This window comes from Oncorhynchus mykiss, chromosome 8 (genome assembly GCF_057628025.1).
Source record: "Oncorhynchus mykiss isolate SJ-2025 chromosome 8, ASM5762802v1, whole genome shotgun sequence".
NCBI classification, from domain to species: Eukaryota; Metazoa; Chordata; class Actinopteri; order Salmoniformes; family Salmonidae; genus Oncorhynchus; species Oncorhynchus mykiss.
This window is the reverse complement of record NC_143029.1, coordinates 46535695-46555125: the sequence shown is the minus strand read 5'-3', so window position 1 is coordinate 46555125 and position 19431 is coordinate 46535695. Positions and strand designations below refer to the sequence as shown.

Below are 19431 nucleotides of genomic sequence, written 5' to 3'. Positions count from 1 at the left end.
GTAGCTAGAATGTAACAACCTTTGCAGGAGAAATTAGGAGACAGGAGAACATCAGGTATAAATAACCCTTTTAGTTACATTGTAACAATCTTTAACAACCAACTCTGTAGTTACAATGTTGTTACGAGGGATATACATATATTTACAATGTACTACCCAGGGGCAAGCAACTTAAAGTAAAGTGAAGTGACATCTTTTATTACTTTGTGGTTACAATGTAACAACCGTTGCAGACAGTAGGAAACCAGGAGAAATAAGGGGAATATTTTTCACCTTGACATTTCTTTAATGGATTTGACAAAGAATACTATTCTAACCATTCAAATTCTATAACTATTGGCACTATTTTACTATTTTACAAATTTACTAACATAGGGTGGTAAAGCTAGCTAGCTAGTTAGCATTTTCCCATTTTTCACTCATGTAGCTAGCTATTGGGACACTGTCACAATGTCAACAGTTTTCCAACTCAATTAACTTTACAAGATCATCATAAAATGTATTCAACATTTAGTTAACAATGTGATTTCACTATTTTGAGACTTACATTGCACTTTTGCACATTACAAACCTTTATAAACACTACAAATGAAGAGACAGAATTAGCATGTGGCTTCCATTTTGGTTGCAGAGGTGAGTTTGAGAGGTGAAAGGTCAGTGTGACATCACTTTCTGGTGAAGTCTCGATTTTGCAAAATCTTTTAATAAAAACCTAATGAAACATTTAGTTAACCTTTATGTTCACTATTTAGTGACTGATATTGTACATTTGCACATTCAAAACAAAAAAATAAGGTAGAAGAAATATAGGTTAAGACAACATAATAATTCCATGTGGAGTGTTAGAAAACAAACACATTCATTGGACCAGCACTGTGGCTGATTTTACAGGATTAGCATTGAAAAATGTGACCAGCAGTAGGGAAATAAAGTAATAAAGTAGCTGTAGATAATTAAAAGTTTAAATGAATAAAATGACTGTAAAGCAGTTATGCTAAGTGTTTGCTGAGTAGTTAGCTGAAATTTACTACGATTGTGTTTACTTTCCACTTTGATGGCAAACTTTCTGGACTGCTAACTTCCACTTGCAGTAATTTTTGCTCTGGCGCTGGTCCAATGAATTTGTTTATTTCTGTACACTTCCGCATGGAATTATTACGTTGTGTTAACCTTTGTGTTTCCAATTCCCTGCCATTGACTCTTAGCAGCACCTCACAACCCTGAGCTGCACTCCACTCCCCATCCCCCACGACCAGATCCTGAGATTCTAGGGGGTACCATAAACCTGCCTCTCAAACACTCTCTTACCTGTGCCCTGATAGGTTGGTAAGGAGATTACTAGGGGGCCGGACATCTGCATAGTCGCCCTCAAGCAGTGACAACATCTCTGTCTCTGCCCATGGAATTGTGGGATGGTGTGCGTGCACAAAGTGGCACCACTCTGACCTTTCACCTCTTACACGCTCTTCGCAGCCAAAATGGAAGCCACATGCTTTTTGTCTCTTAAGTTGTCCTGTTTATAAAGGTTTGTAATGTGCGAAAGTGCAATGCAAGTATCAAAATAGTGAAATAACATTGTTAACTAAACATTTTATAATTTTTATAACAATTTTGTCATGTTTATTGACCAAGCTGGAAAACATATTGACATTGTGAAATGCTAGCTATCTAGGCTGTGGATTGTGATCTGAGGAATGTTGTTCCACTCCTCTTCAATGACTGTGTGAAGTTGCTGGATATTGGCAGGAACTCGAAGACGCTGTCGTACACTTTGATCCAGACCATCCCAAACATGCTCAATCGGTGACATCTCTGCTGAGTATACAGGCCATTGAACTGGGACATTTTCAATTTCCAGGAATTGTGTTCATATCCTTGCAATTTCCAGGAATTGTGTTCATATCCTCCATCTCCTCTCCATGAGGAGATGGAGGTGAATTAATGGCGCGACAATGGGCCTCAGGATCTCATCACGGTATCTCTGTGCATTCCAATTGCCAGTGATAAAATGCAATTATGTTCGATAAGCCTGCCCACCGCCACTATGGTGCACTCTGTTCACAACGTTGACATCAGCAAACCGCTCGCCCACACGACGCCATCTGCCATCTGCCCGGTACAGTTGAGACACGGATTCATCCATGAAGAGTACAGTTCTTGTCACGTTTTGACCTTAGTTCTGTTGTTATGTCTTTGTTTTAGTATGGTCAGGTCGTGAGTTGAGTGGGTTGTCTATGTTCCTTTTTCTATGTTTTGGGATTTCTGTGTTAGGCCTGGTATGGTTCTCAATCAGAGGCAGCTGTCAATTGTTGTCCCTGATTGAGAACCATACTTAGGTAGCCTGGTTTCACTTTTGAGTTGTGAGTGATTATTTTCCGTGTCAGTTCCACACTGAACTGTTTCGGTTTTGTTATTTCACGTTGTCGTTTATTGTTTTGTTCAGTGTTCATTATTATTATTAAACAATATGGACACTTACCACGCTGCACATTGGTCCTCCGATCCTTCCTGCTATCAAATCAAATCAAATCAAATGTATTTATATAGCCCTTCGTACATCAGCTGATATCTCAAAGTGCTGTACAGAAACCCAGCCTAAAACCCCAAACAGCAAGCAATGCAGCAATATTACTCCTCTTCGTCAGAGGAGGAAGACAAAAACCCTTACACTTCTCTAGCGTGCCAGTGGCCATTGAAGGTGAGCATTTGCCCACTAAAGTCAGTTATAACGCCAAACTGCAGTCAGGTCAAGACCCTTGTGAGGATGACGAGCATGCAGGTGAGCTTCCCTGAGACGGTTCCTCACAGTTTGTGTAGAAATTATTTGGTTGTGCTAACCCACAGTTTCATCAGCTGTCCAGGTGGCTGGTCTCATACGATCACACAGGTGAAGAAGCCGGTAGTGGAGGTCCTGGGCTGTCGTGGTTAAACTTGGTCTACGGTTGAGAGGCCGATTGGGGGTACTGCCAAATTCTCTAAAATGGCATTGGAGGCGGCTTATGTTAGAGAAATTTACATTAAATTCTCTGGCAACAGCTCTGGCAGACAGTCCTGCAGTCAGCATGCCAATTGCACGTTCCCTCAAAACTTGAGGAATCTGTGGCATTGTGTTGTGTGACAAAACTGCACATTTTAGAGTAGACTTTTATTGTCCCCAACACAAGGTGCACCTGTGTAATGATCATGCTGTTTAATCAGCTTCTTGATTTGCCACACCTGTCAGGTGGATGGATTATCTTAGCAAATGAGAAATTACAGGGATGTAAACAAATTTGTGCACATAATTTGAGAGAAATAAGCTTTTTGTGCTTCCGAAAAAATTCTGGAATCTTTTATTTCAGCTCATGAAACATGGGACCAACACTTTACATGTTGCCTTTATATACTTTTTCAGTATAGTTAGGACTTTTTATTAATAGATTGCTTTGAGTCTAAATTTGGGAATTTAATTTGAATGGTTTGAACATTAATCTTTGTCTAATCCATTAAAGAAAAGTCTGTCTGTTTATCCTGTCTCCTTATTTATCCTGGTTAGCCTATTGTTTGCAAAGGTAATATTTAGACAGACAGACACTCTCTCTCTCTCTCTCTCTCATTCTATAATTCAAATCCCTTTGAATCATTACTGTTAAGGATACACTGTATCCTAGGTTATTTCTAGCACGTTTCCCTTTTCTATGTTTCCTTGCCTAAAACATGGTAAAACATAAAGGGAGGGGCCTGTAGTCACTAGTTATCTTGTCATGTTCCCTGCAAACAATGAATGCAGCTAAACCTAATTTCTAGGCTAAAACAACGTTGGCCGGGTCATCTCTCACCTTGGTCTTCCCCAGCTCCCATTCTGCACTGGTGCTGTCGTAGAGGTGGAGTAACTGTACGCACCGTCCCCTTGGGTCTTCTGGTGGAGACACAGTCCTCATTAACACCTTGTACCTGAGAAAGGGATGGGACCGAATGGAATGTTAGCGTATACATGGCTCGGAATCCATTGTCATATGCATATGGCTCATCGCGCTCTAGCCCGCCCTTGTGGCGGGCCGGGCGCCTGCAGGCTGCCTACGGCCGTCAGTGGAACAGTGTTTCCTCTGACATTGGTGCAGTTGGCTTCCGGGTTAAGTGAGCGGGTGTTAAGAAGCACGGATTCGGAGGACGCATGACTCGACCTTCGCCTCTCCCGAGCCCGTTTGGGAGATGCAGTGATGGGACAAGATTGTGATCAAATTGGGGAGAAAAAGGGGGTAAAAAGAGTCATCCTTATGTTAGGTCCTGATGTGGCTATGCCATATGGCTGTGGGCTACACTAGTTCATTTAGCAGGCAAGATTTGCTTCTAATTCCTGTGGCATATTATTTTGTACTGAGAACAATACAATTGAACATGAATAAAATAGAAGAAAAAAAAGAAACTAATTTTTTTTCCTCAAACGATTTTGCGGCTATTCTGTGTTGAGCAGTTAACAAAGAAACAGGCCCTCCTATATCATGTAATTTCCTGTCACGAACATTCTCAACTCCTATGGCTGGACGGCGCTCGGGCTTGATGGATGTGTTCCTGCCTTGTCATCTGTCCCTATCCGAATGGCCTGTGCTACCTGGAACTTGCCTGCCAAGGAAGTCATCTCCATCTTCTTCTCCTCCTCCATCTTGTAGTGAAGTAGACGGAGAAGAGCAAGAGGATTGTTCCAGTCAGTGCTGGTCCCATGTCACAAGTCGTGGAAACCGACGGCAGCGGCATGCTGCTAAGTGGAAGGGAGTGACTGCGAGAGGTTCGGAGCAGATTGACAAAAGGAATAGCTTCGCTGCACTGGTGCCTGATCTACCTGCCCTTTCAATGATGGGATTGCCTGTGTCTGCGACGGCGGTACTGACTCCAACTACAGTGACTGCAGCGGCCTCGTCGTCGAGCTCGGCTCCTTTCCCTTTCTCTGGATCTGACGGGGCACTGCCTGCTGTGGGAGATCTGGACCAATCGCCAAGAGCAGCGGGCGTACACTATCCTGCTTCAACGAATTGTGTGAGGGGTAGGAATGGCCGGATTTCTCCATTCCCTTCTCCGGCCGTTGTATTGTGCAGTTCAATGGTGAGAAATGTCTCAGTCCCTGGAGCACAAAACGTTGTGCTATCCAGGAGCACGAGTACAGGACATCAATAAGCTGCTCCCAAACATTATAAACCTGCATCAGGACATCAATAAGGTGCTACCAAACATTATAAACCTGCATCAGGACATCAATAAGCTGCTCCCTAACATTATAAACCTGCATCAGGACATCAATAAGGTGCTACCAAACATTATAAACCTGCGTCAGGACATCATTAAGCTGCTCCCAAACATTATGAACCTGCATCAGGACATCAATGATCTGCTTCCAAACATTACAAACCTGAATCAGGACGTCAATAAGCTGCTCCCTAACATTATAAACCTGCATCAGGACATCAATAATCGGCTCCGTAACATTATAAACCTGCACCAGGACATCAATAAGCTGCTCCCAAACATTATAAACCTGCATCAGGACATCAATAAGGTGCTACCAAACATTATAAACCTGCATCAGGACATCATTAAGCTGCTCCCAAACATTATGAACCTGCATCAGGACATCAATGATCTGCTTCCAAACATTACAAACCTGAATCAGGACGTCAATAAGCTGCTCCCTAACATTATAAACCTGCATCAGGAAATCAATAATTGGCTCCCTAACATTATAAACCTGCACCAGGACATCAATAAGCTGCTCCCAAATATTATAAACCTGCATCAGGACATCAATAAGGTGCTACCAAACATTATAAACCTGCATCAGGACATCATTAAGCTGCTCCCAAACATTATGAACCTGCATCAGGACATCAATGATCTGCTTCCAAACATTATAAACCTGAATCAGGACGTCAATAAGCTGCTCCCTAACATTATAAACCTGCATCAGGACATCAATGATTGGCTCCCTAACATTATAAACCTGCACCAGGACATCAATAAGCTGCTCCCAAACATTATAAACCTGCATCAGGACATCAATAAGGTGCTACCAAACATTATAAACCTGCATCAGGACATCATTAAGCTGCTCCCAAACATTATGAACCTGCATCAGGACATCAATAATCTGTTTCCAAACATTATAAACCTGCATCAGGACATCAATAATCGGCTCCCTAACATTATAAACCTGCACCAGGACATCAATAGGCTGCTTGCTCCCTAACATTATAAACCTGCATCAGGACATCAATGATCTGCTCCCTAACATTATAAACCTGCATCAGGACATCAATAAACGGATCCCAAACATTATAAACCTGCATCAGGACATCAATAAGCTGCTCCCAAACATTATAAACCTGCATCAGGACATCAATAATCTGCTTCCAAACATTATAAACCTGAATCAGGACGTCAATAAGCTGCTCCCTAACATTATAAACCTGCATCAGGACATCAATAATCTGCTCCCTAACATTATAAACATGTATCAGGACATCAATAATCGGCTCCCTAACATTATAAACCTGCACCAGGACATCAATAGGCTGCTCCCTAACATTATAAACCTGCATCAGGACATCAATAATCGGCTCCCTAACATTATAAACCTGCACCAGGACATCAATAGGCTGCCCCCTAACATTATAAACCTGCATCAGGACCAATGATCTGCTCCCTAACATTATAAACCTGCACCAGGACATCAATAAGCTGCTTCCAAACATTATAAACCTGCATCAGGAAATCGAGTCTATAATAGTTCATGTGGGATTCAATGGCATTATGAAGGGCAGCTCTGAACAGCTGAAGATGGATTTTAAAGAACCGATTGGGTCACTGCTTGACACCAACAGACACCCCTAAATATCTGTCCCTCTGCCTTCCTTAAAACGTGGCAATGAATGTTTCCCTCCATAACAGGCTACGAGACTATTGCAGCTCTGTGGGTGTAACATTTAATGACAATTTTGATACCTTCTGGAACCAAAGCTCGTATTATAAGGAGGATGGGATCCACCCAAATCATTTGGGTTGCTGGATCCTTACACAGCATTATAAGGCTGCGTTGAGACAATGCCTTATCAATGACCCAAGCTCAGCTCAGTTAATCCCTACCATTGTGTCACTAAATTGTCATAATGCTTCAGCATTAGTACATTATCCCAGGGGTGTTGGAAGACACAATGTAAGTAACATAATTTGTGTACCTCTTACTGCCCTGAATGTCTCTGCTGAATACACAGCTATTGTAGGCAGTACAATGCCTATGAATCATTTATACTATTAACACTGAGGCGGTGTGCCCTAGTAGGAAGTCCACTGTGTGCAGCTCACCCTGCACTAACATAAATAACATGAGCATTTCCACTGCTGCTAAGCTTCCCAGTAAAGCAATGAAAACAGTCAAACATCCCAGAAAAGTGCTAACCTAAGAAACAAGGTTAATGAAGTCAATAACTTGCTAGTAACAGATTATGTTCATATTCTGACAATCTCTAAAACTAGATAATACCTTTGATGATATAGTGGTAGCATCTCATGGTAATAACATCTACAGAAAATACAAAAATACCAATGGGGATGGTGTTGCGGTCCATATTAAGAACCACATTCCTGTAAGGCTTAGAGAGGATCTCATGTTAAATAGTGTTGAATTAATATGGCTACATGTTCACCTGCTTCACCCAAAGCCCATTCTTGTGGGAAGCTGCTATAGACTACCAAATGCTAACAGTCAGTATCTGGAAAATGTGTGAAATGCTTGATAATGTATGTGATATCAACATAGAGCTATATTTTCTTGGTGATTTCAATATTGACTGGCTTTCATCAAGCTGCTCACTCAACAAAAAAACGTCAAACTGTAACCAGTGCCTGCAACCTGGTTCAGATTATCAGTCAACCTACCAGGGTAGTTACACACAGTACAGGAATGAAATCATCAACATGTATTGATCACATCTTTACTAATGCTGCAGACATTTTCTTGAAAGCAGTATCCAGATGCCTAGGATGTAGTGATCACAATATCTAGGAAAACCAAAGTTCCAAAGTCTGGGCCTAATATAGTGTATAAGAGGTCATACAATACATTTTGTAGTGATTCCTATGTTGTTGACGTAAAGAATATTTGCTGGTCTGTAGTGTGTAATGAGGAGCAACCAGACGCTGCACTTGACACATTTATAAAATGTCTTATTCCAGTTACTAATAAGCATGCACCCATTAATTAAGAAAATTAATGTAAAAACGGTTAAATCCCCTTTGATTGACGAGGAACTAAAAAAGTGTATGGTTGAGAGGGATGAGGCAAAAGGAATGGCAAATAAGTCTGGCAGCACAACCGATTGGCAAACGGATTGCAAATTGAGAAATCATGTGGCTAAACTGAAGGAAAAAAAGAAGAAAGTATACTATGAATCAAAGATAAATTATATAAAGAATGATAGTAAAAAGCTTTGGAAAAAAGCGAACTCAGCTCCATCATTCATTGAATCAGATGTATCATTCGTCAAAAAACCCACTGATATTGCCAATTACTTTAATGTTATATTATTTGTCAAGATTAGCAAATTTAGGCATGACATGCCAGCAGCAAACACTGACACTACACATTCAAGTATATCTGACCAAATAATGATAGACAAGAATTGTAATTTTGAATTCTGTAAAGTGAGTGTGGAAAAGGTGAAAAAAATATTGTTGTCAATCAACAATGACAAGCCACCGGGGTCTGACAACTTGGATGGAAAACTACTGATGATATTGCCACTATTTGCCATATTTTCAATTTAAGTCTACAAGAAAGTGTGTGCCCTCAGGCCTGGAGGGAAGCAAAAGTCATGCTGGTATTTCGCTACACTCGCATTAACATCTGCTAACCATGTGTATGTGACAAATAAAATTTTATTTTGATTTGAAGTCATTCCGCTACCCAGGAATAGTAAAACCCTTTACTGGCTCAAATAGCCGACCAATCAGCCTGTTACCAACCCTTAGTAAACTTTTGGGAAAAAATGTGTTTGACCAGATACAATGCTATTTCACAGTAGACAAATTGACAGCAGACTTTCAATGATAAAGGGACAATAGAGAGCTGAGTACACGCCATTAGCACGTTTGGTAGGCTATTAATGACAATCAGAGGCATCAGAGCACAGTTTTGGAGAACCCTAGTTACCGTGACTCAACAGTCATGTGGAATTTGACTGTGGTCATGACTCCTGACTGTCGGTATGGCGTTAATATGGTCACCATAACAGCTCTAGTCTCAGAGTAGGAGTGCTGGTTTAGGATCAGTTTAGCCTTTTAGATAACTTGAATAAGAATAACTGGACAGGGGAGAGCTGATCCTAGATCAGCACTTCTACTATAAAATACTTGAACACATACAGCCCCAGCTCTGTACTCACCTGGTACAGAAGTCTTGGAAAGGCCTCCTGATGGGGAAGCCTGTACGGCGGATCTTTACTGTCTCCAGCATCCCTGAGTATCTGAGCTGGTTCAGCACCACCGTCTGGTCAAACTGCTCAGGCATCTGAGGGCAGGAAAGTGGACGGAAATAAGTAATACTGCGGCAGTTGCTTGGGCACAAAATGGCAGCCACGTCGCATCACTCAGGCGTGTGCTGTACATACTGTTTTGGTGTGTTCTTTTGATGTTACACATTAGTAGTGCAGCAGATGAGTGGGCACACACTGTGCAGAGGGAAAGCTTGTGAACCCAGTCGCTATTAGCTATGTAAATACAACCTAGTATTGACAAATCTGAAATTATTTGGGGCAGTCGTACTTGTGTAACTTTTCCTTGATAAGTCGCTCAATCAGATGACGTGATGCTTGTACAGTACTTTTTATAACGCCGTTGTCACAGGCAATACATCAGATGTCATTAGGCAACTGGAAAACCAGTGTTCATATTTGTGTGTTAAGAAAATACATACGTTTAGTTTGAGACCACTAGAGACACAGCCCTGACTTCTTAAACAAATGTCATAAATTGAACAAGTTGAGACGACATAACTGATGAGGTCTACAACCATCACACAGCCCCTACTGTAAACCCTCCATTCATACTCTCATATGATGCATATCTCTCATTCATGAATCTAGGCCCTTTAACACAAAACACGCAGGAGCACACAGGAATATCTGTCATTCACAAATCAAAGCCCTTTCATTTGCTTGGCCATTTAGAGACGTCTCCACCAGCAACAGATACGAAAGGCATTGGGGGAAGAAAGGGGAGTGTGTGAGCGAAAGCCTAGTGGAAGTCATTATGTGGTACCCCTCACCCTTAACCTCAGTGGGCGTAGGGGGGTAGCAATAAGAGAGCGCTTTCATACCTCATGTATTGCCCCTTTTATTTCAATTTCATTGAAAGGGCAGAGATCTTGATAGACCCATTCTGGCCAAGAGAAGAAGCGATCAGATTCACCAATGGACACAGATCACTGGCTGAATGACGCCCTGTAAGAGCAATAGGCTAAGGAAACACCTTATTAGCATAATTGTATTTGCATAATGAGCCTAACTAGCCATCGTTGTGTCACAAAGCCCCGTGTCATAGGAAGCTGCCGTCTGACTCTTTCTTTCTTTTTCTGACTGACTGTCGTTGTCTGGTTTTGACCAACCCGATTGTCTGTATGTCAGATGTGTTACCTCTCTTTGTATATCGCTCTGTCTCTCTTCCATCTCTGTTTTTAATTCTCTGATTTTAAAAAGCAGTTTGTCTGTCAGACAGCTGCCCTCTCTTTCTGTCTCTCTTTTGCTCTCCCGCTCTTTCTCTGTCACTTTCTGACTTTTGAAACATTGCTTGTTTGTCAGAGAGCTGCCTCTGCAGGTCATATATCTCTTTACCTCTCTCTCTGTGTTGCAAATTCTACTCTAATAAAGTACTCTTTATTTTTCCTCAGTCTGATTTTAAACCCCACAGCTGTCATTTCAGGAAGCCACAGTGGGCTACTCTCTCTGACATTCAGTTTCTATATCTAAACAGATAGTGAGTATGGGCTCGGGGAGAGCAAGAGCTACACCATGTATTTGAAACAACTACTGTAGGCCTACGTCATACTCAGAACTTACCTGGTAAAATGTGTATTCTGTCTCTTTTGTTTTATTAATTCCCTCACTTCAGGGGCGCTACATCCCTCCCTTCAGGGGCGCTTACATCCCTCCCTTCAGGGGCACTACATCCCTCACTTCAGTGGCGCTACATTAACACATTTGGCCAAAAGGCAAAAAAAGAATAAAATAAATTCTTATAGACCAGAAGACCCACAACCTCTTTACAAAAAAGTGCAGGGTCAGCCCTTTTGCCCGTCAATTAAAGTTCCATATTGCACCTTTAAAAATCTAGTATGTGAATGTAAATCTAGATCCAAAATATTGAATTCAAAGTTCCCAAACTTCAATCAATCAATCAATAGGCATGATTACAAACAAGCATCAGCCACGGCCTCTCTCTCTCTCTGAAGGGAACGTGTAGTCTGAGAAAGCAAAACCTTATCTCTTCACACCAAATGTCTAACTAAAGACCAAGCTGGTCATTCGGTTGGACAAAAGAGGGTGTGTTCAGGTGGTCATGGGGGTTGGGAACTCTGAGGGAAAAGTCAAATATGGACAAGAGAGAGAAGAGAATGCCTCCCCCCTTACAAATCATCATATGTATAGCAACAAAAAGCTGAATTATTAGTATACATACAGTATTATATCAATGATTGTAAATAAAATCAATAAGAGAATCCATCATCTCAGTTGATGAGAATATCAACAGGTATTTTCTCTCTGTAAGTAACCAAAAAATCACATCACATAAGCTGATTATCACGTGTCAAACATTGGTAAAAACTAGGTTTGCAAAAAGCATAACACATATAAATTGTGCATTGTTTCAACTAACAGTGTCCCAAAGAGCAGTGCATTTCAAAGGTTGAGAGACGAATAATAGAGTGAGCTGTGGTGACACATCTGTTTGTTTTTAACCGAAATGTCACATTTTTATCAATCTCCTTATCAATTCATTTTGGTCATGCCGTGAGCAAAATCAATGAACTGCAACAGCACAACAAATACACATCTAATAATGACACATAACAGACAATATCAGAAGAGCCAATCAAATGGTGTGTCCTCACCAAAAATGCTAGCCCTAGATAATGAATGTGATGGCACAACAATCAATAACTATAGCTAGCAAATGCAACAAGAAACCCCTTCGCCATGCCAACACTGAACCGTGCACCTTTTCAGTCTTCCATTTCCACTCCACCACGAAAGCCAATCTTTCAGGTAAAACATACTCCAGTGCCACAAACAAAGCCTAATGCACACTAGCTGAGCGATAACACTTTCCATTTAAACTACATTGCCTCTTACCATGCAATGCAGCGTAGTCTCTCATTCCATCTCTAACAATAAGCCAAGAGTTCCGTATCAAGGCAGAGAGATATAGACAGATGACAGAAGTTCCTAAAAGCTGGGTCTCTCTCTCTCCAACACACACACAAGAATAAACACAAGCAGAGAATGAACAAAGCCTTTTGCCAGCTCCGCTTCTCTTTATGTGTGTGGGGGCGGTTACCATGGAGATGCGTCCCATGCTGAGGCTAATTTGTATGGGCCACTTGTAGGGACTGTTGGGGAGGGTGGGGAGAAGTGTGTGTGTATCAGTGTGTGTATGTGTGAGTGAACATTTTTGTGCCTGTGTATGTTCTATGTAAGTGCATATGTGTGTGTGCGTGTCTTTGCCTGGTGTATGTGTGTGTGTGTGTGTGTGTGTGTGTGTGCGTGTCTTTGCCTGTGTGTGTGTGTGTGTGCGTGTCTTTGCCTGTGTGTGTGTGTGTGTGTGTGTGTGTGTGTGCGTGTCTTTGCCTGTGTGTGTGTGTGTGTGTGTGCACAGGGGGAAAGGGAATAGTGGACAAAAGCAGTGCACTCTGGAAACACGAGGAGCGGGAATCCGGGAACAAAAGCTGTTCATTTTTAAACATGTTCCAATATCCTCACTAGCATACCCACGCCGAATGAATCAATGTATTGGGCAGGCATTGAACTCATGGAACATTCTATTTTGCAGCGTGACCCAAATGAGTTACCCAATGCATTGTAACATTGGCTGAAATAGTACTCACACAACCATTTCATGTTTCAAAATGATTTCTTTATCCAGATTAAGGGTGCTGCTATGGAATCCCCTATGGCTCCTAACTATGCTAATTTGTATGTGAAAACTCTTTTGAATCTGCTGGGGACTCACATGCTATTAAGTGTACGGTATGCGACATGTTTGCAGACGTCATGGGGAAAGGTCAGATGGACACCTTCATGTGTGAAAAATTTATTGAACTCGATGCAGCTAAAGAAAGGATTATTGAACGGAATAAGGCTTGAACTGAATAAGGATTCTTAGAGTCTATCGGCATCTTTAAATGCTTCCTATCAAAACATCCAAGAGGATTATAATGTGACCTTCCTGGGATATGATCAGTTTCCGCCATTGTACCCCTCTACTAGTTTGAACCAGATTTATGGCTGCTCATTGTTCAACTCCAGTTGAGTGTGAATTGATGTGTGTCGGAACCAGGAAGAAGGAGAATCGTTCCCGGCGCGTTCCCGGCGCGCCTGCTTTGTTACCCCGCGTACAGACTTAAGACTCAAATTGCTTTGAGCCCCTGTCCCGTCTGTCTTCTACCGGGGACGTAGATGTTCCTTCCATGGCTGTGAAAGCTACTGTCCTAGTGAATCAACTGCCTGGACCCCTGTGGCCCCCCTCCCCTGGGCCGTGCTCTCTGTCTCAGAGCTCTGTCCCTCTGGCTGTTGCAAGCCTGCACACAGCCGGCGGTTCAGCGGCCCTCCCCTGGGCCGTGCTCTCTGTCTCAGAGCTCTGTCCCTCTGGCTGTTGCAGGCCTGCACACAGCCGGCGGTTCAGCGGCCCTCCCCTGGGCCGTGCTCTCTGTCTCAGAGCTCTGTCCCTCTGGTTGTTGCAGGCCTGCACACAGCCGGCGGTTCAGCGGCCCTCCCCTGGGCCGTGCTCTCTGTCTCAGAGCTCTGTCCCTCTGGTTGTTGCAGGCCTGCACACAGCCGGCGGTTCAGCGGCCCTCCCCTGGGCCGTGCTCTCTGTCTCAGAGCTCTGTCCCTCTGGTTGTTGCAGGCCTGCACACAGCCGGCGGTTCAGCGGCCCTCCTCTGGGGTAGTTATGTGGCTCTGGCTTCGCAGTCTGCTACGAGGCCGGAACATTCCGGCCGATTATGATAGTTCGATGGTGCACATATATCTGTACCTGGGGCAAAGACTGTTTTCCTGGGGCAAAAGTTCAGGATATCACCAGGTTGCTTCCTGATGCTGTGTGTCAGTCACCGGGTGCTGACACTGTTATAGTTAATGTGGGGTTGAAAGACATTAAGTTGGCTAGATCAGAGCAGCTTCAAAAAATATTTTATAGACCTTGTTAACAAGCTGAAAGACTTAAAGAAGTGTCCGTTCACCTCTGCCCCTCTTCCTCTGCTTGGTCATAGAAGTGGCAGATTCAGTAGACTGCTAGTACTCCTTGACTGGCTGAAAGTCTACTGTCTATACGCAGGCATTACTTTTATTGACAATTTTGATACATTTCAGGGATGATGGAATTCACCCAAATCACCTTGGCGCGTGCGTGAACACTATCTAATCAGTACAAGGCAGCTCTAAGAAATGGACTCTTAAGGTCTTTTACTAGTCCTGCTATGGCTAGAAAGGAGGGTACTGCCATTAGCACTTTTACTAATTTGCATTGTAAAATGAAGCCGCTGCTGTCTCAGGTAATCCCTACTATAATTACGTCTCAACGCCCCCAGAAAACAGCGATAGATAAGCGACATGTAGGGCGGATTGAGGTCAATTTCAACAATTACATTTTCATTGCTATGCAGCCTTTTGTTATGAATAATAGGTTGGCAGGTAATGATCTGGCTTTTATTGACACTGCAGGTGATTTCAAAGCCAAAAATAGTTTGAAATGCATACACCTAAAGGTGGTGGTGTTGCTATCTATACAAAAAGTCACCTTTCTGTGTCTCTTTTAAAGGCTACTTCTAGTCCTAAACTATTTTAATTTCTAGTTTAAATCTTCAACTAGGTTCTAATTCTAAAGTAACTCATCTACTGATCTCCCTCCACTAAGAAATGGTTGTTAAGTAGTCTCACTGATTTAATAGCTTATTTTTTTACTTCAAAAATGTTTGTCAAAAGTGACTTTAACCTGTCCTGGGGAAACCAAGACTCAGACTGTTTAAAGGATTTTTGTAATAACCTAAATCTCACTCAGTTGATTACCAAGCCCACACATCCAAATCTGAGGGATCCTACTAAATAAACATGAATTGACCTTATGTTTACAACCCCCCTGAGAAATGTGTGGCTAATGGTGTTTTCTCATAGGAATTTAGTGGTCACTGTCCTATTGTTCATATTATAGATGTTAGGACTGATAAGGCAATACAACTACTGCCCACTCAACTACTGACCACAACTACTGACCACAACCTCACAACTTCTGACCACAACCCCACAATTGCTGACCACATCTAGTGACCACAACCACACAACTTCTGACCATAACCACACAAATAGTGACCATAACATCACAACTTCTGAACACAACTACTGACCACAACCTCACAACTTCTGACCACAACCCCACAATTGCTGACCACATCTAGTGACCACAACCACACAACTTCTGACCATAACCACACAAATAGTGACCATAACATTGTAACGGTTTTCTTGGTGAGAAGGAGAGTCGGACCAAAATGCGGCGTGTCTATTGCAATCCATGTTTAATGCATTAACACACTAAACACAAACACTACCAAAACAATAAACTTAACAAAACCCGAAACAGCCTATACTTGTGTATCCTAACACAGAACAATGACATCAGGACACTAAGGACACAAAGGACAATCACCCACGACAAACTCAAAGAATATGGCTGCCTAAATATGGTTCCCAATCAGAGACAACGATAAACACCTGCCTCTGATTGAGAACCACTTCAGACAGCCATAGACTTAGCTAGAACACCCCACTAGCTACAATCCCCATACAAACACACCACATACAAAAACCCATGCCACACCCTGGCCTGACCAAATAAATAAAGATAAACACAAAATACTTTGACCAGGGTGTGACAGAACCCCCCCCCTAAGGTGCGGACTCCCGAACGCACCTCAAAACAATAGGGAGGGTCCGGGTGGGCGTCTGTCCATGGTGGCGGCTCCGGCGCGGGACGTGGACCCCACTCAATCAATGTCTTAGTCCCTTCTCCTCGCGTCCCTGGATAGTCCACCCTCGCCGCCGACCATGGCCTAGTAGTCCTCACCCAGAACCCCACTGGACTGAGGAGCAGATCGGGACTGAGGGGCAGCTCGGGACTGAGGCAGCTCGGGACTGAGGGGAAGCTCAGGAGTGAGAGGAAGCTCAGGAGTGAGAGGAAGCTCAGGAGTGAGAGGAAGCTCAGGCAGGTTGACGAATCTACCATATCCTGGCTGGCTGGCGGTTTCGGCAGATCCTGGCTGACTGGCAGATCCTGGCTGACTGGCAGATCCTGGTCGACTGGCAGATCTGGCAGATCCTGGTCGACTGGCAGATCTGGAAGAGTCTGGTCGACTGGCAGATCTGGAAGAGTCTGGTCGACTGGCAGATCTGGAAGAGTCTGGTCGACTGGCAGATCTGGAAGAGTCTGGTCGACTGGCAGATCTGGAAGAGTCTGGTCGACTGGCAGATCTGGAAGAGTCTGGTCGACTGGCAGATCTGGGAGAGTCTGGTCGACTGGCAGATCTGGGAGAGTCTGGTCGACTGGCAGATCTGGGAGAGTCTGGTCGACTGGCAGATCTGGAAGAGTCTGGTCGACTGGCAGATCTGGAAGAGTCTGGTCGACTGGCAGATCTGGAAGAGTCTGGTCGACTGGCAGCTCTGGCTGCTCCATGCTGACTGGCTGCTCCATGATGACTGGCAGCTCTGGCTGCTCCATGCTAACTGGCTGCTCCATGCTGACTGGCAGCTCTGGCTGCTCCATGCTGACTGGCTGCTCCATGCTGACTGGTAGCTCTGGCTGCTCCATGCTGACTGGCTGCTCCATGCTGACTGGCAGCTCTGGCTGCTCCATGCTGACTGGCTGCTCCATGCTGACTGGCAGCTCTGGCTGCTCCATGCTGACTGGCTGCTCCATGCTGACTGGCAGCTCTGGCTGCTCCATGCTGACTGGCTGCTCCATGCTGACTGGCAGCTCTGGCTGCTCCATGCTGACTGGCTGCTCCATGCTGACTGGCTGCTCTGGCTGCTCCATGCTGACTGGCTGCTCCATGCTGACTGGCGGCCCTGGCTGCTCCATGCTGACTGGCGGCCCTGGCTGCTCCATGCTGACTGGCGGCCCTGGCTGCACCATGCTAACTGGCGGCCCTGGCTGCACCATGCTAACTGGCAGCTCTGGCGGCTCCTTGCAGACTGGCAGCTCTGGCGGCTCCTTGCAGACTGGCAGCTTTGGCGGCATCCTGCAGACAGGCAGCTCTGGCGGCTCCTTGCAGACTGGCAGCTCCTTGCAGACTGGCAGCTCTATGCAGACTGGCAGCTCCTTGCAGACTGGCAGCTCTATGCTAACTGGCAGTTCTATGCTAACTGGCAGCTCTATGCTAACTGGCAGCTCTATGCTAACTGGCAGCTCTATGCTAACTGGCAGTTCTGAACAGGCGGGAGACTCCGGCAGCGCTGTAGAGAAGGAAGGCTCTAACAGCGCTAAACAGGCGGGAGACTCCGACAGCGCTGGAGAGGAGGAGGGCTCCGACAGCGCTGGAGAGGCGAGGCGCACTGTAGGCCTGATGCGTGGTGCTGGCACTGGTGGTACTGGGCCGAGGACACGCACAGGAAGCCTGGTGCGGGGAGCTGCTACCGGAGGGCTGGGGTGTGGAGGTGGCACAGGATGGGTTAGACCGTGAAGGCGTACTGGAGATCTTGAGAGCGGTGCTGGCACAGGACGTGCAAGGCTAGGGAGGTGCACAGGAGGCCTGGTACGTGAGACTGGCACCATCTTCACCAGCCGACTAACACGCACCTCAGGACGAGTATGGAGCGCTGACCCAGGTGCCATCAAATCCCCGACACGCTCCGTCGGGCGAATTCCATGTTTAAAACACCAACACAGCAACTCCCTCATTTCTCTCTCCTCCAATTTCCCCATTAACTCCTTCACAGTCTCTGTTTCGCTCACCTCCAACACCGGCTCTGGTTCTGGTCTCCTCCTTGGCTCCTCACGATAAACAGGGAGAGTTGGCTCAGGTCTGGCTCCTGACTCTGCCACACTCTCCCTGAGCCCCCCCCCAAGAAATTTTTGGGGCTGACTATGGGGCCTCCGTCCGCGCCGCCTTGCTTGCTTCGCAAACTCCATTCTCCTATATCCTTCCGCGCACTGCTCCATCGAATCCCAGGCGGGCTCCGGCACTCTCCCTGGGTCGACCGCCCACCTGTCTATCTCCTCCCAAGAAGTATAGTCCATACTGTACTCCACTTTGGGCTGTTCTTGCCTGTTGACACGCTGCTTGGTCCGTTGGTGGTGGGTGATTCTGTAACGGTTTTCTTGGTGAGAAGGAGAGTCGGACCAAAATGCGGCGTGTCTATTGCAATCCATGTTTAATGCATTAACACACTAAACACAAACACTACCAAAACAATAAACTTAACAAAACCCGAAACAGCCTATACTTGTGTATCCTAACACAGAACAATGACATCAGGACACTAAGGACACAAAGGACAATCACCCACGACAAACTCAAAGAATATGGCTGCCTAAATATGGTTCCCAATCAGAGACAACGATAAACACCTGCCTCTGATTGAGAACCACTTCAGACAGCCATAGACTTAGCTAGAACACCCCACTAGCTACAATCCCCATACAAACACACCACATACAAAAACCCATGCCACACCCTGGCCTGACCAAATAAATAAAGATAAACACAAAATACTTTGACCAGGGTGTGACAAACATCACAACTTCTGAACACAACTACTGACTAAAACTATTGACCACAACTACTGACTTCAACCCCACAACTTCTGACCACAACCACAAAACTACTGGCCTACAACTTTTGACAACATAACTACTGACCACAACCACACAACTTTAGACCACAACCACACAACTGCTGACCACAGCTAGTTACTACAACCACACAATTACTGACTACAAACATACAACTTCTGACCACACAACTACTGACCACACATGTAAATAACCATAGCTACTGACCACCACAATTACTGACCACAACTACCTGGACACAACTACTGACCAGCACCACACAACTACTGACCACAAACACACAACTTCTAACCACAACCACACAACTTCATAACACACAACTCCTGACCACAACCACACAACTACAGA

The 19431-nt window shown here is 44.6% G+C and overlaps 1 protein-coding gene across 4 annotated transcripts in view; it reads right to left on the bottom strand.

The window, feature by feature from the left end:
• myo10 (myosin X) overlaps positions 1 to 19431 on the bottom strand; it is a 96737-nt gene that overhangs the window by 50129 nt on the left and 27177 nt on the right. For 3 of the 4 annotated variants that reach the window (XM_090181686.1, XM_090181689.1, XM_090181690.1), the window contains 2 exons: positions 9411 to 9535; positions 3819 to 3933 (listed from right to left, as the gene is read on the bottom strand). In XM_090181686.1, the coding sequence (XP_090037812.1) occupies positions 3819 to 3933; positions 9411 to 9535 (240 nt within the window). Of the gene's footprint in view, positions 1 to 3818; positions 3934 to 9410; positions 9536 to 12374; positions 12572 to 19431 lie in introns of those variants that run through there. The other variant, XM_090181688.1, reaches the window with a different exon arrangement.